The following is a 13401-nucleotide window of genomic DNA, read 5'->3' as shown; positions in this document are numbered from 1 at the left end:
AGACAAGCAGAGACCTATAATTATTGCTAGCTGTACGAGCAATGGTGAGCAAAGTGCCTTACTTTCTGTCACGGTGCCTGGTTTCCATTCTAGAACTTTGATAAATTATTCTATGGCCTGTTGAGTTCAGAATGTGATTCCCACTTCTGAATGGACACCTGAAATAATCTTGGTCACTTAATCTTCAAATCAGGATCATTACATGGTCCTGAATATTCTGAATTGAATCCCATTTCAATAATCTTTCTGTCTGTCAAAGAGAAGGAACCGCTTACTCGAATGGCAACAAATGGCCTCCCAGGATCTCAGGTCACTATCTGGTAATACATTTCCCACTTCTTAGGGGGATTGGAAAAGCAACAATACTTCTCAATTTGTCTGGCATAGAATATAGGCTTCTAGTCATTCTTAATGGAATTCTAATCCTGAGGTTCTTAAGAAGTTAAAAATGTCACTATGAGCCATCCATGTCTATAAATTCTATAAAATGAAGGAAGCGGTGATGTACTCTGTGATACTACAAAAACTTAAGTATTAAAAAAAAATACCTTTGACGTTGATATGAGTAATCAGTCCATCAGAAGATGAGGCTCTAATTTTCCATGTGTCACCTCAATCATTGAAGACCAGATACATAACCACATTGTGGAGCTAGTGAATGCCCATTCTCACCAGGCACACCAGGAACCTTAACCCACCTCAGAACCCCCAGTGCTACTTGCCAGTCTCTGAAAGCCCTCAAGATATTTGAGACAGGGACACACTGGGTAGTCGTATTTTTATAGAAGACCCTTTCTGGCTTCAAGGTCAGATAAAAATGTCCTATTTCAAAGGAAAAAGAAGAGCTAGGTGTGTATGCTACAGGGATAGAGAAACTGTGTAGCATATGTAAGACCCTGGGTTAAATTTCTGACACCCCCCCAAAAAAATTAAGTAAATAAGGGCAAATAAAGGCTCTCGAGTGAAAACAGAAGTGTACCATGAAGCTATTTTTGCTGCTTCTGTTTGGGTTCTCAATAAGGATGCTAACTCTAATTTATGGAGTGCCTCAGTGCACTAGCCTTAGTGTTATGAACATGATGCCTGCTGTTTCTCTAGCTATAACCACCCACCGTAGGAAATTACTGCTCAGTCTTGATGACAGACAGAAGAATAGGATTCAAGAAGAGACCTATTACTTGCCCAGCCTGGAGGTGGAGTCTGGCTATGCAGCTGAAAAATCAGCCTCCAGAGGGCACCCTTTCAAAAGCCTAGCATCATCCTCACTAGGGCCTAGAGAAGTACCGCCTTTTCCTCTTTTCTCAAGTTGTTAAGGCCAGTGAAGGCTGCTCTAAGGTCCCTGTGGAAGTGAGCAGTACTTCTGAGGTTCCTAAAGAAATGGTCCTGGTCCTCTGTTAATTCAGGGCTCATAAAATGTAACTCTACTTCCCTTGGAATGAGATGTTTGCCTCCTGGTTTGGGGGCAAAAGTTATATATAGCTCAAAAGTACAGTACATGGCTATCACGTGTGGGGCCCTAGATTTGGTTCTTGGGACCACCCAAACCAAACCAAATAAAAATTTCATTATATTAAAAAAAACCCCACATTCTTTTAGAAAAGGTTATGCTATATTCTCTGAAAGAAAGAAACACAGGCAGACAGGTGCAAAGAACTAAATGGTCAAGTCACCTCACAGTATACACTGATCTCCTTTTGGTAAAGCTGACGGTGAATCCTTCACATTCACCTCTCAAGTAAAAAGATTTTAAGCAGTTGAATATCTTCTGATATTAGTTTTTTCTCTTCTTTCCTTTTTGTGCATATAGGGAGGGTGTTAGAGATGGAACCTCATGCATACTAGGCAGGTGCTATACCACTGATGTAATGTACCTCCACAACCCTCATCATGTTCTAATAAGTTTATTGCTCTATGTGCAACACATAATAGGTGCTCAATAAGTTGCTGTATCAAGTATTTTTTTTAAAGCAAAGGACCACCCTAGGGCCCTATGGACCCCTACCATGCTGCTTTTACTCTTAGTAAAGTCTGACTGGCACACTGTCACTTCCACACATAATACATTTATGCACATAATAGCTATGGTTGCAGTTCAGAAGGTCAATTTCTGTCCTGTCCTCATCTTCTCACATGGATGGGAATGTCTGCAGATATCTGGGCAGTCAGGCACTGGCTACTGATTAAAGACAATGGAAATGTGTGGATTATCCAAGTGTGGTATTTTTTAAAAAAATTATCCCCCCTCTTTCTCCCTCCCTGTGGTGTGTGTGTGTGTGTGTGTGTGTGTGTGTGTGTGTGTGTGTGTGGGCTCTAACTTGCAATGCAAGTTAGAGCCCACAGATATTGGAAGAGGCTACCATGTGGGTACCGGGAACCAAACCCTGGTCTTCTGCAAGAGCAGAAAGTGCTCTTAAGCACATTGCCATCTCTCTGGGCCTCCAACTGTGACACTTTCTCAGAGTAAAATACGGCGGCTATGCTTTCTCAAAATGCTTCCCAGAATGTGAGAATATGATGAGAGCAGCAGATCTAAAGATGAGATCGGACAACTACACAGCCGTTCTCCAGTCCTTTGGGCTAATACTGGAGAGGTCTTTCTCCAACAGTAAATCTTTAGGTATGAAAAAAAGAGAGAGGGAGAGAGAAAGAGAATCATTTCTATGCTGTAATTTTGAGCCAAACTTAAACAGACATTAAACACAGAGTTATCTCCAGCGTCTATGACATCAGACTACACACTTTAATCCTGAGGACAGGATCCAAACACCTAAAAGGAGATAAACACCTTGCTGATTCTAGGCATGGACAAGAATGAGGAAATGACTTCACAAGCAGAAGACAACATGCTCTCCCCCGAGATGACAGTAGAAAAGTAGCTGTGCTGGCTCATAGAGACACAACTGTGAGTGGTGTTGTGTCTCTATCACCAAAAAGGGGCATGACCTAAATCATGGGAAATTTGGAGGAAAAAGGAAAACAATGCCTTGGCCTTTTTCCACATCCCCCATTTCCTTTGATAATATGATGTGGGGACAAGTGACTACTAGACTGGAAAGCTCTTCAGCATTTAATAATTATCACTCGGAACAACCAAGTAATAACCATGGCTGGCAAAAAATGACCACATTCACTGAACAAGGTCTTTCAAAGCTGTGTTTGTTATAGTCTGTTTGTATCCATTAGCTAAAATGTGAAGGGAAAGACTTAAGGTTCCAACAGAGTACAGGACAGGCCTGCAGACCTTCTCATTTCGTAAATAAAATCTGACTGGAACATTGTCACATACCCTTGTGTACATACATCTGTGGTTGTTTCTTCATGCTAGGATGGTAGATGTGCGTAGGCACAGCAGAGATCAGTGGCCTGGAAGGGTAAAATATGTGCCACCTGACCATTTACAGGAAAAGTGCATTGTGCCTTGGTATCAAGTGGTAGGTAGGAATTAATAAAATTAGACTGTAAAACAAGGCGTTCTTTTATTTTCTCTCATTCACTCTCTGAAGACACATATCATGGAGCTGGCTGAGGATCAAAAGTCTCTGTCCCTGCTATTGGTTATTTGCCACCAACCAGCACAATATGGCTAAAACCCCTATGATAGTACTTCCAATGATGCCTGAATAGCATCCTTCCTTCAACGGAAGGGAGGAGGAAGGATGACATTTCAAAGGAGCATATTCTTAAATGAAGAAACGACTGACAAATGGCGAGTAACAAAGCACACTTATAAAACTAGGAGTGGAGCCTCCCTGTCTCAAAAAGACAGTGTGTGTCCCATTCTTCTGCTATCCTGTGGCCACCCTTTTCTCCTAGCAGATTAGATCATGTGTCTGTGTATTTGATCTAAAGGGGGCAAAAAAAAAAAAAAGAGGAAAGGTTGTCTTTGGAATAATCCAACTCATCAGCAGTCCCAGTGAAAGGGAATGGACATCATGCAGACACTGGATGCTCTGCATGTTCGTGGGTACAGGAGGACTAAGAAATGGTGTCACTAAGTAAAATCTCTCACCCTCAACTGACCTGTATTTCCAAGTACCAGAGAAACACAAGCTTACAATTTACTGCTACAATGAAGGTTTATGCTCAATTTCAAGGAAGACAAAACTGATAAAAGGGTCCCCCCTTTTAATTTTTTCATTTTTATTTTATTTTATTTTATTTTTGTCTAATGAAATAACATGGCCAGGTTGTAAAACGTGTGCTCGTGGAATTGGTAATAGAAAACGAACAGCTAGACCAACTCGCTCAGATTGTTCTCCACATTTAAATTTTCTTTAAAAAAAAAACATCAATCCCCTTCCCCCCAAACCATCACATGTCATACCTACCACATATGTTCCCCCGCCATCTGGCCAGCCACTTTTTGCTACAGCCTATTCCCCAGGCACTGTCACTTCAGATGCTCACCTTGGCAAACTCTTACAAAGAAGAACTGCAGTTAAAACTTTCCCTGTACCACCTTCATATAAACAAGTTAGGAATTGTCAGTAAGAATGCCACAGATCCTTCAGAATAATGTAACATGTTAAATGTTCCAGAGAAGTGCTTCCCCCCCCTCCTAAACAAGCACTGATTCAAATTCATCTCGCATTCCAACTCTGTCCTCCAATTTACTTTCAGTCAACATTATTTCCAATTTACTACATTTTTCTCTTCCAACGTGGCTAGAAACTTAATTTGATACTTGGATTCTGGAATTGGTTTCAGCAATGATTTACAGGAACTAAACTAGCCTGCTTATGATTATTCTAGTAGATTCCAATTTCCTACATGTAATGAAAATAATTTTCATTAGAGATTCTGTTGCTCCCCCCATAACAGAGCTTTAGAGTTATTCGGGGTTCAATTGTCATCTAACCCATGATGACATGCTGCCAGCAATTCCAGACGCATCTGTTTTCACAAATGACACTAAGTGATACTCCACAGAAACAAATGGAAACCCAGCTTTCCATCTTTTCATTAGCAGAGCCATCATCCACTTCCTTTAATTGCCTTATTCATTTTCTCTGCTCATTCTGCCTTTGCTGAATCTGTTTACTCAGTTCTGCCACTTTAATTCTATACTCCCACTTAAAAAAAAAAACCTGTCACTTGTAATACTTTTGCATTTGCTATACTCATCTGAGAAAACTCACTGGCTTTCCAAAAACAAAAAACAAAACAAAAAAACAAAACAAAAAACAACCCAGCCCACCACCAACAAAACACACAAACTCTGTATAGTGTGAATTTTGGTTGCTCAGCAGCATTGCAGGATAACACTATGAGAACACTGCAAAGCCACAAACCCTTTCCCTTTTGTGAAGATTTGCATCATTTTTGTCTAAAATAAGAACAAAGCTATTCTGATTGAGTTTCTAAAAAAAAAAAAAAAAAAAAAAAAGACCTCTTGGTGGCAGTTAGTGAATTGCAATAGCTCACTTGTGTCGCCCTATGTAAACTCCCTCTGGGAACAGACACTAACCAGAAAGCTGGGGTCAATTTATAAATCTTTGTTTAATTTACATTCTTCATAGACACTATAATAACTATCCAAAGCTATTCATTCACAAGCTGTTGGGTGCTAGCCACTGAGCATCAATGCCCTTAATTAACAGATAGGCATTGCCTCTGCCATCAACTGAAAACCAGTGGGAATATATGTATACAAACCTCTGTGAAGTAACAAAAATGTAGAGGATTACATTTAGGAACTAAGAAGTCTTGAAAAAGAGGGAAAGGAGGGGGAGAAGGAAGAATAAGAGGGGGAGTAATAGGAGGAAGAAGAGGAGATTCTCTAAGTTCCCAAATCACTATTCATTTTATAAATAATGATGTTAAATTTGTAAATGTTAATGTCAATGAACTAAGCATAGGTTTTATACACTTATCATTATATCTGAAGAAATACAGAAGTAATGGGTGTATAGGACCATTCATGGTTACTGTTTTAGGGCAATGGGCCAGTGAACTAGGGAATGACAAAGATACGTGTGAGAGTTTGGACTTTGTGCAGCTAGAATATGAACTTGGTCATCCAAATTAAGATGCGTACATAAGTCACCTTCCCTTTGGGTGGGTGGGTGGGGTATCCATGATCACAATCCGTGCTGCAGATTGAGAATAAATTTTCTGGCCCAGATCCTTACCAAAACATGTATTATGCATGTGACCTTAGCTTAGTAGCATTTTATTTTTTAATTAGTGTTTATGAATCCTGGCCATCTTCAAGTTCCTCTAAAAATCGTATTTGCTTCTAATTTTGCCTCTATAATAATAGCTAGCTACTTTTCGTATACTGGAGATGTAAAGGCAACCTGTAGACCTGCCATTAAAATGTGTAAATAATGCAAAATAATAGAAGTCTATGAGGCTAAATTAAAATAAGATACACAGTCGTGTAATAAAAATTGTGTGCCTTTTATTTTTGAGAGAAACCCCAAAAGGTACATTTCTGCAAACCTAGAAGGTCTGCAGAAGTCACAGTGGTTTTATCCACCATAGGCAAACATGACATTAATAAAAAGCATGTCTAAAGAAAAAAAAATCACCCATTTTAGACGAGAAACTGTGATAAATTTCTTCCAGGATACTAGTATATTATCAGACATGCAATTGACTTAGTACTAATTGTGACAGAAATGAAACTTGATAAATAGTCCTAAGAGTTTCTCTTATTGCTATTTGACCGTTAACACAGATTAGAAAAAAAGATGTGAGAAAAAAAATCACATGCAAGAAAAGACAGAGTGTCTTTTGTTGGGGGAGAGGTAGACTTTGTATCAGGATTGAACTAAAGTACCGACATTCATTTGAATTAAATTGCTATGTACTTGTTGCCTCTGAATTGTACATTTCAAAGAGGTTAAATGGCAAATCTGTGGATTGTACCATGCTTCTAAAAAAGAAAAACCAACAAATTTTAAAAATGAAATTGGTCTGTTTAGGATGGAATGTTAATATAGGCAGAAAAAATTCTATAGGAAAATAAGCAGCCTTTACCCAAATGTGCTGTAAAGTTGAACTGCATATAGATGTGTTTTTTCATATTTAAAATGTTTGATGGCAGCAATTTCATATGGCTCAATCCACATATTCATAAAGAAAACATGCCTGAAGAATTACTATTATTTAGTATCTGCCATTGTGTGTAAAAGTCATGAGAAAGAGCCTTAGCATGACATTTTTTTTTAACTGAGCCAGTGCAGTTATAAAACATGTTGGTGCATTTTATGATGGTTTCTATCTTGGAGTGAAGAGATCAATTACAGCGCAGCGAGACACTGTTAACCTAGCACTGGCTGAGCTGTTTCTATGGGGCATCAAACTTGACCTTAGAGGCATAGCGTCTCCTTTCTGCCATTTTCTTGGTGCAATAATGATAATTTCTCCAAAATCTAAATATCAAAATTGAGACATGCTCTGAGACTTCCTTTAAAGATGGAGCCCTTGGACAGTTTTTCTGTCCCCAAATCATTTAAATCTCAATTAGCAAAAGGTCTCTTCCCTTCTGTCAGTGCTGGTGGACAAAGCTGATGTCCCCTTTTAAGCGCCCATTACTAATGATTATTACATGTCATACATAGTCTAATACATGGAAAGAACAATCATGTTAGAATAAAAAAATAGAGCATGTCTAAATCACTCCAGTATTATTGGAATCAAAGCATATTTAGCATGCATGTCCCTCTAGTTCTTCTTTTACATTAGTACAGAATAGTGCATCCCCTAATCCCTGAACCTAGCATGCAGAGCAGAGGACTTAAGTTATGATTAATTATTTTAGTTAAAAAAAAAAAAAAAAAGGAGAGACGGTTTTCCTCATCCAGAAGCTCAAGGTGACAAACTACAAACATCCGTCTATGAAATACGATATTACATAGAAATACTTGCAACAAAAATAGAAGAGAGGCTACACTATTAATTTAATATTAGCCCCCAGGATAAAGAAAAAACCCACCCAAAACAAGACCCTACCACCCGGAATTGTTTTTAGAGCCGTTTTTAAACAAGAGACAAAACCTAGCTAACCCCTTTCAAGAACCCTCAGTCAAAAGCTTTAAAACAGGCTATTGTCAGAGCGCTGGGTACCTTTTCTCTCTTGGCTTTGTTCAGTATTTTCCTCGGCTGCAGTTTCCATGGCTGGCTTCATACCATCCACCAAAAATGCTTTTTCCCTGCTTCCCCACAACACACAGCTTCCCCCTCCTCTTCCTTTTCTTTTGGACTCCCCTCTGTCTCTCTTCTTTACACCCGCCTGATTGAGAGGCTCTGTTCTTCACTACAGTAGATTACAGTGCCTTCCAAGATGCAAAAGTCTTGTCAGCGTCAATTTCGCTCTGCCTACTGGTCCATAAAGACAGCTGCCAAGGAGCAGGCGACCATACGTCACCGAGGATCCCAGTTATAAAACAGCCACTCTGTGCCCCCACTCCCAGTGCACCCCGGGAAGCTCCTGCTCTCCCACCAAGCTCCTCTTCCTCCCTGCTCTCTCTCTCTCTCTCTCTCTCTCTCTCTCTCTCTCTCTCTCTCTCCTCCCTTTTTTTCTTCTTGCCAACTGCAACCCAATGAATACTAATTAATTCTCCCAGGAAATAATAGACTTGTGACATCAGAGGAAGGGATGTGGAGGAGAAAGAAAAGAGCCCCCTCCCACCACGTGACTTGGTCAGACCACACTATATGTTATCTCTCAGGAGAATGCCTGTTTCCCCACGCTTCCCCTTTCTGGGGCATCGGTTTTCTTTATTCTATTTATCCCTAAGCCCTGGAAAAGTATCTTCAAAAGATGTACTCTTGCTCTATTTAAAACAAAAAAACAAAAAACCAAGAAACTTCTGTTTCACGAATCTCTAGACAAGCTGACTTAAAAAAATACTAAGGGCAAAAGAATAAAGGTATTCAAGAGGGAAGAAACTTCAAATAGATTTAACAATGGTGATGGCAATTCAGCATTAGATTCTACTTCTTTGTATTAATATATGAGAAATTTTAGCTCAAACACAATTTCCAAAAGGGGCTAATGCTTATTCAACAATCAGTATATTGAAAGTATATCTATCTGATATTTTGGTGGTTTCTAATATGAAAATCAAGTTTTTTGATAGGAAATGATTAAATTTGCATACAGTATTATTCGTTAGATGTCCTCAGTCAAAATCTCAAGTGGGTACTTTTCAACAGCACTCTAAACATCTGGCTTCAAGACTATTGTGCCAACAAGGATTCCAATGATTCTGATGGCTGTTTTCACAAACCCCTTTGCACAATTAAGATAAATGTTCTTAACTCACATTAAGTATTTAGATCTTAACTTTGATTATGAGCTGTGATTTTCAAGCATCACCAATTTCATAGACATTTAATAATTGCATTTAGCTCACTCACCTTCATTGACCTTATTGAAAAAATTCTATAAACTGAAGTCACATACAAAGATAACTATCGATAACCACAGGATAAAGGATTCCTGGAGCCGCCATAGTCTACTTGGCACCAGTGTTGGGAGTAAACATTAAAGATATGTTGGGGGGGGCAGTGAAATGGTTCAGCAGGTAAAATTGTCTGCTGCCAAGTCTAACCACTAGAGTTCCATTCCTGGGATCCACACGGTAGAAAGAGACAATAGATTGCTGCAAGCTGTCCTCTGACCACACACACATTTACACACATCACACACAGAGCCACACAGAGACACAGACAGACAGACAGACACACACACACACACACACACACATTTTTTAAAAAGACAAGTTGGCAAACACCTCTCCTAAAAACATTCTCCAAAGTTTTATGGGGTTTTTATACAATACCTCAAAACAATGTGGGAAGATCCCAAATCAAAATCCCTTTACCAACCTGATCTTTTAATGCTTTGGTTTTAGATAATCTCTCACGCCCACTTATATTCAACATTTCTGCTGTGTTAAACAAGAAAAGACCTTGAGAACCTGTTTGGCCTGCTTCAACACTTTCTTTTAATTTTCCATCTCACTTTCCACTTTACCCATTGTCCCTGAAGACCACGCCCAAAGCCAGCTTCCTCCCCCCCTCCCCTGGAAATATGGTTTCAGCCTATTTTATCGTCTCTTGGTGAAGGGATTGGGAAGGCAGCACCTAAACTTCAGCCTCTGGAAAAGTGTGTGTGTGTGTGTGTGTGTGTGTGTGTGTGTGAAAACTATCTCCATGGGAAAACTTAGTGTGCCTTAATTGGACAATTTTTTAAAGGCCATGTTTGAACAACTTAGGTCCATTCAGACACAAAGGTATAAAATTTTACTTGTGCATTGGTAAGATGGCTCTTGCTATCAAGTATGATCCGAGCTTCATCCTCAGGACTTGAATGAGAAGAGAGTAGCAACACAGTTATCCTCTGACCTTTATATATATATACATTATTACAGTGAAACAAATGAATATAATTTAAAAATTTAAAAGTATAATTGTGATTAACTACGTTAGTGGGTTTTTTATAGATTGTATAACAAAATCATTTAATTCTAGAAATATAAGAGGAGCCTAATTTTGTTGGCTCTCCTATTAGACAAATTAGTTTATTTACATAAGAGACAGGGTCTGGCTATGGTGAGGTACCCACCACTGAACCTAGTTTGGAACATTATTTTAATACGAATACAGTGAAAGGCAAAATATGAAAGGCATTCTAGATTTCCTTAAACAGCTCTTGTCTATAATATAGTGACAAATCAAAGCAACTGGACAAAATGCTGATGGAAGAATAAGAGATGTTGACCAAAAATGGATGTATTACATTGAACCTTATGGAACTGCTGGTACTGCCTTAAAAAGAGTACAGTTTCATCTACATGCTGAGCTTATTTCATCCACTGTGCACATCTGCTAGAGTACCACAGTGAGCTCAGTAAACAAGCACATGCTTGGAAGAGTTTCCCAAGTGCTAATGTCAACCAGTACGGCCACGAGCAAGCCATGGCACCTTCTCTAGGTAGTCCTCAGGCTAATGGGCCACAGAGAACTTGCTTAACCAGAGCGCTCCTTCCTGCCAGCGATATCACAAGATGAACAGAGGAAAATTCATCAAGTTGCAAAGTCATCTCCCTATACTTAGCCTAACCACATGATCATAAAAACAACTTTGCCCACTGCCTCCTGTCCACAGCTTTCTGGAATTATATTTTAGGGGTTTTGTTTGTTTGAGGAGCAGGGCTCAAAATGAGTGAAGTCAAAAGAAAAATGAAAACACCAGGAATAGATTTATTTTCAAGTCATTCTAACTGCAAATTCCTCTACAAGCCCTCTTGGCTCATAGAACATTTATGTCACATGAAATCCAATTGGCCATAATCCTTCCTCAATGTCTGATAAGTAAAATGCTGTCTAATAAGAAATGCAAACTAGAAAGACAGAATAGTGCTAGAAATTCAGAATATAATTGTTAAGAATTGGTTTTTTATCCATAACTAGACTGTATTAAAACTTTTTTAAAAATCATCTTGGGAAAGCCTTTGCCTTGCATGATAATTAAATTTCTAATTTTTGTCTTTTTAAGCCAGAAGGATTTTAAAAAGTTTGAGGCCAGTCTGTGCTATATAGTGAGTTCTTAGCCAGCCTCAGCTACCAGTGTGACACCCCACCCCTGCTCGACATAAACAAATCAAAAGAGGGCTGGTATACCAGTCCAGAGAGTAAGATACTTGCTGTCAACCATGACAATCTGAGTTAGATTCCTGGGACCCACATGGTGAGAGAAAATTGTGAGTTTTGAAAAAAATGCCTGTGGATTCAGTACTTACTATAATTTTCTTTCATTGATGGCTTTACTCCATATTTTCTACATATCTGCTATAGTTTATAAGAAATGACACCTCATATTGAACTGAAAGTGAAGATCAAGTCAGACGATGTTTATGAATACTCTTTAGAAATGGTAAAGCTGGAGAGATGATTCAGTAGTTAAGAGAAAGAGCTCTGGCTGTTGTTCTAGAGGACCTGAGTTTGATTCCCAACACCTATGTGGCAGCTCCCAATCATTTGTAATCCCAGTTCTAGGGGACCTGACCCCCTCTTCTGACCTCTGAGGGCACTAGGAATGCATGTGGTGTTCAGACATATAGGCAGGCAAAACACCTGTATACATAAAATAAAGGTGAAATTATTTTTAAATTGTGAAGTTTTGTTTGAAAATGTAGCTCAGTGGCAGAGTGCTTGCCTAGCATACAAGAAACCCTGGGTTCAATTATTAATACCACAAAAAAAAGATGAATCTCCTCCATAAGGGTACGCCATCATCCATAGTAGTTGTCTTTAATGGCAGAGTTTGTTCCCAAGTAGATCCTTGGCTAATGTCCACAAATATGATGAGCACAAGAGATTTTTTCCCCTTTATTTCCAGCATCGTCAGCTATTTACTTAGTTCCAGGCAGTAACCTCATTAGAAAATTCAGGCACTGCCAAAACAGCAATTGTTGAGTTTAGCAACAGCCAGCCCAGCTCCTCTGCACCCTGCCTCAAACAAGCAAACAAACAAACAAGCAAACAATTCACAGAACCAAATGTTCAGAGAATGAGAACAAGTCTGGTAGGCACAGACTAGGACTTGACATGATAGCAACAGGGGCAACGTGGGCAGTTTCCACATTCCCAGCTGAGAAATGGGCTCAGCACAGAGGCACTGTGTGATCAAGTGGCATGTTCATTTTCCCAAGTAGGGTGGGCCACACGTATCTCAAAGTCAATGTGAATATTGTGGCTCTCTCTCTCTCTCTCTCTCTCTCTCTCTCTCTCTCTCTCTCTCTCTCTCTCTCTCTCTCTCATCATGCTTGCACAATGTCAGCATACGCCACACTCAGCATGTGGTCATTCTTCGCTGGCCAGGACATGTGGGTGTTTGAGAATGTTCCTGGCCTCCACTCACTAGACACATGAGGGAGGAAACTCATTCCCAGCTGAGAACCACTGCCTTCAATCTAGTTTTCCACGGTTGCTAGAACACTCTCTTGTTAGCCAATGGCTCTAAAGCCTGGCTGTACCCTGGAGTCAGCTGGAAGGGTTTTACTATATACCCTATGCCCTGATATTGTGAATGGGTAGTGATCAGCTTATGTGGTGTGAAATCTTTAAACTATGTACCCCCCCACACACACACACCAGGTTGTTCGAACACGTAACAAGCCATGTAGGCAGCTAGAACACAATTGGCTACTTTTGGAAGGGTACAAAGAGAGGAATTTGATGGACCTATAGGAAAGTATAGTCGGGGAAATAATATCCAATAGGAAAAGATGGAGGCCGGGTGTGGTGGCGCACGCCTTTGATCCCAGCACTTGGGAGGCAGAGGCAGGTGAATTTCTGAGTTCGAGACCAGCCTGGTCTACAGAGTGAGTTCCAGGACAGCCAGGGCTACACAGAGAAACCCTGTCTTGAAAAACCAAAAAAAAA

At 39.7% G+C, this 13401-nt stretch overlaps 1 protein-coding gene across 9 annotated transcripts in view; it reads right to left on the bottom strand.

Moving 5' to 3' along the window:
• Positions 1 to 13401, bottom strand: part of Gpm6b (glycoprotein M6B) — a 159018-nt gene that overhangs the window by 37264 nt on the left and 108353 nt on the right. For 3 of the 9 annotated variants that reach the window (XM_021187323.2, XM_021187322.2, XM_029533987.1), the window contains exon 1: positions 8074 to 8480. The exons of 3 other annotated variants lie outside the window; for them this stretch is intronic. In XM_021187323.2, the coding sequence (XP_021042982.1) occupies positions 8074 to 8134 (61 nt within the window). In that variant the 5' untranslated portion in view covers positions 8135 to 8480. Of the gene's footprint in view, positions 1 to 8073; positions 8481 to 13401 lie in introns of those variants that run through there. 3 more of the 9 variants (XM_021187326.2, XM_029533988.1, XM_021187324.2) reach the window with 2 other exon arrangements.

This window comes from Mus pahari, chromosome X (genome assembly GCF_900095145.1).
Source record: "Mus pahari chromosome X, PAHARI_EIJ_v1.1, whole genome shotgun sequence".
In the NCBI taxonomy this organism is placed as follows: Eukaryota; Metazoa; Chordata; class Mammalia; order Rodentia; family Muridae; genus Mus; species Mus pahari.
The sequence above is the reverse complement of the archived record's forward strand: the minus strand, read 5'-3'. Positions and strand labels throughout refer to the sequence as shown.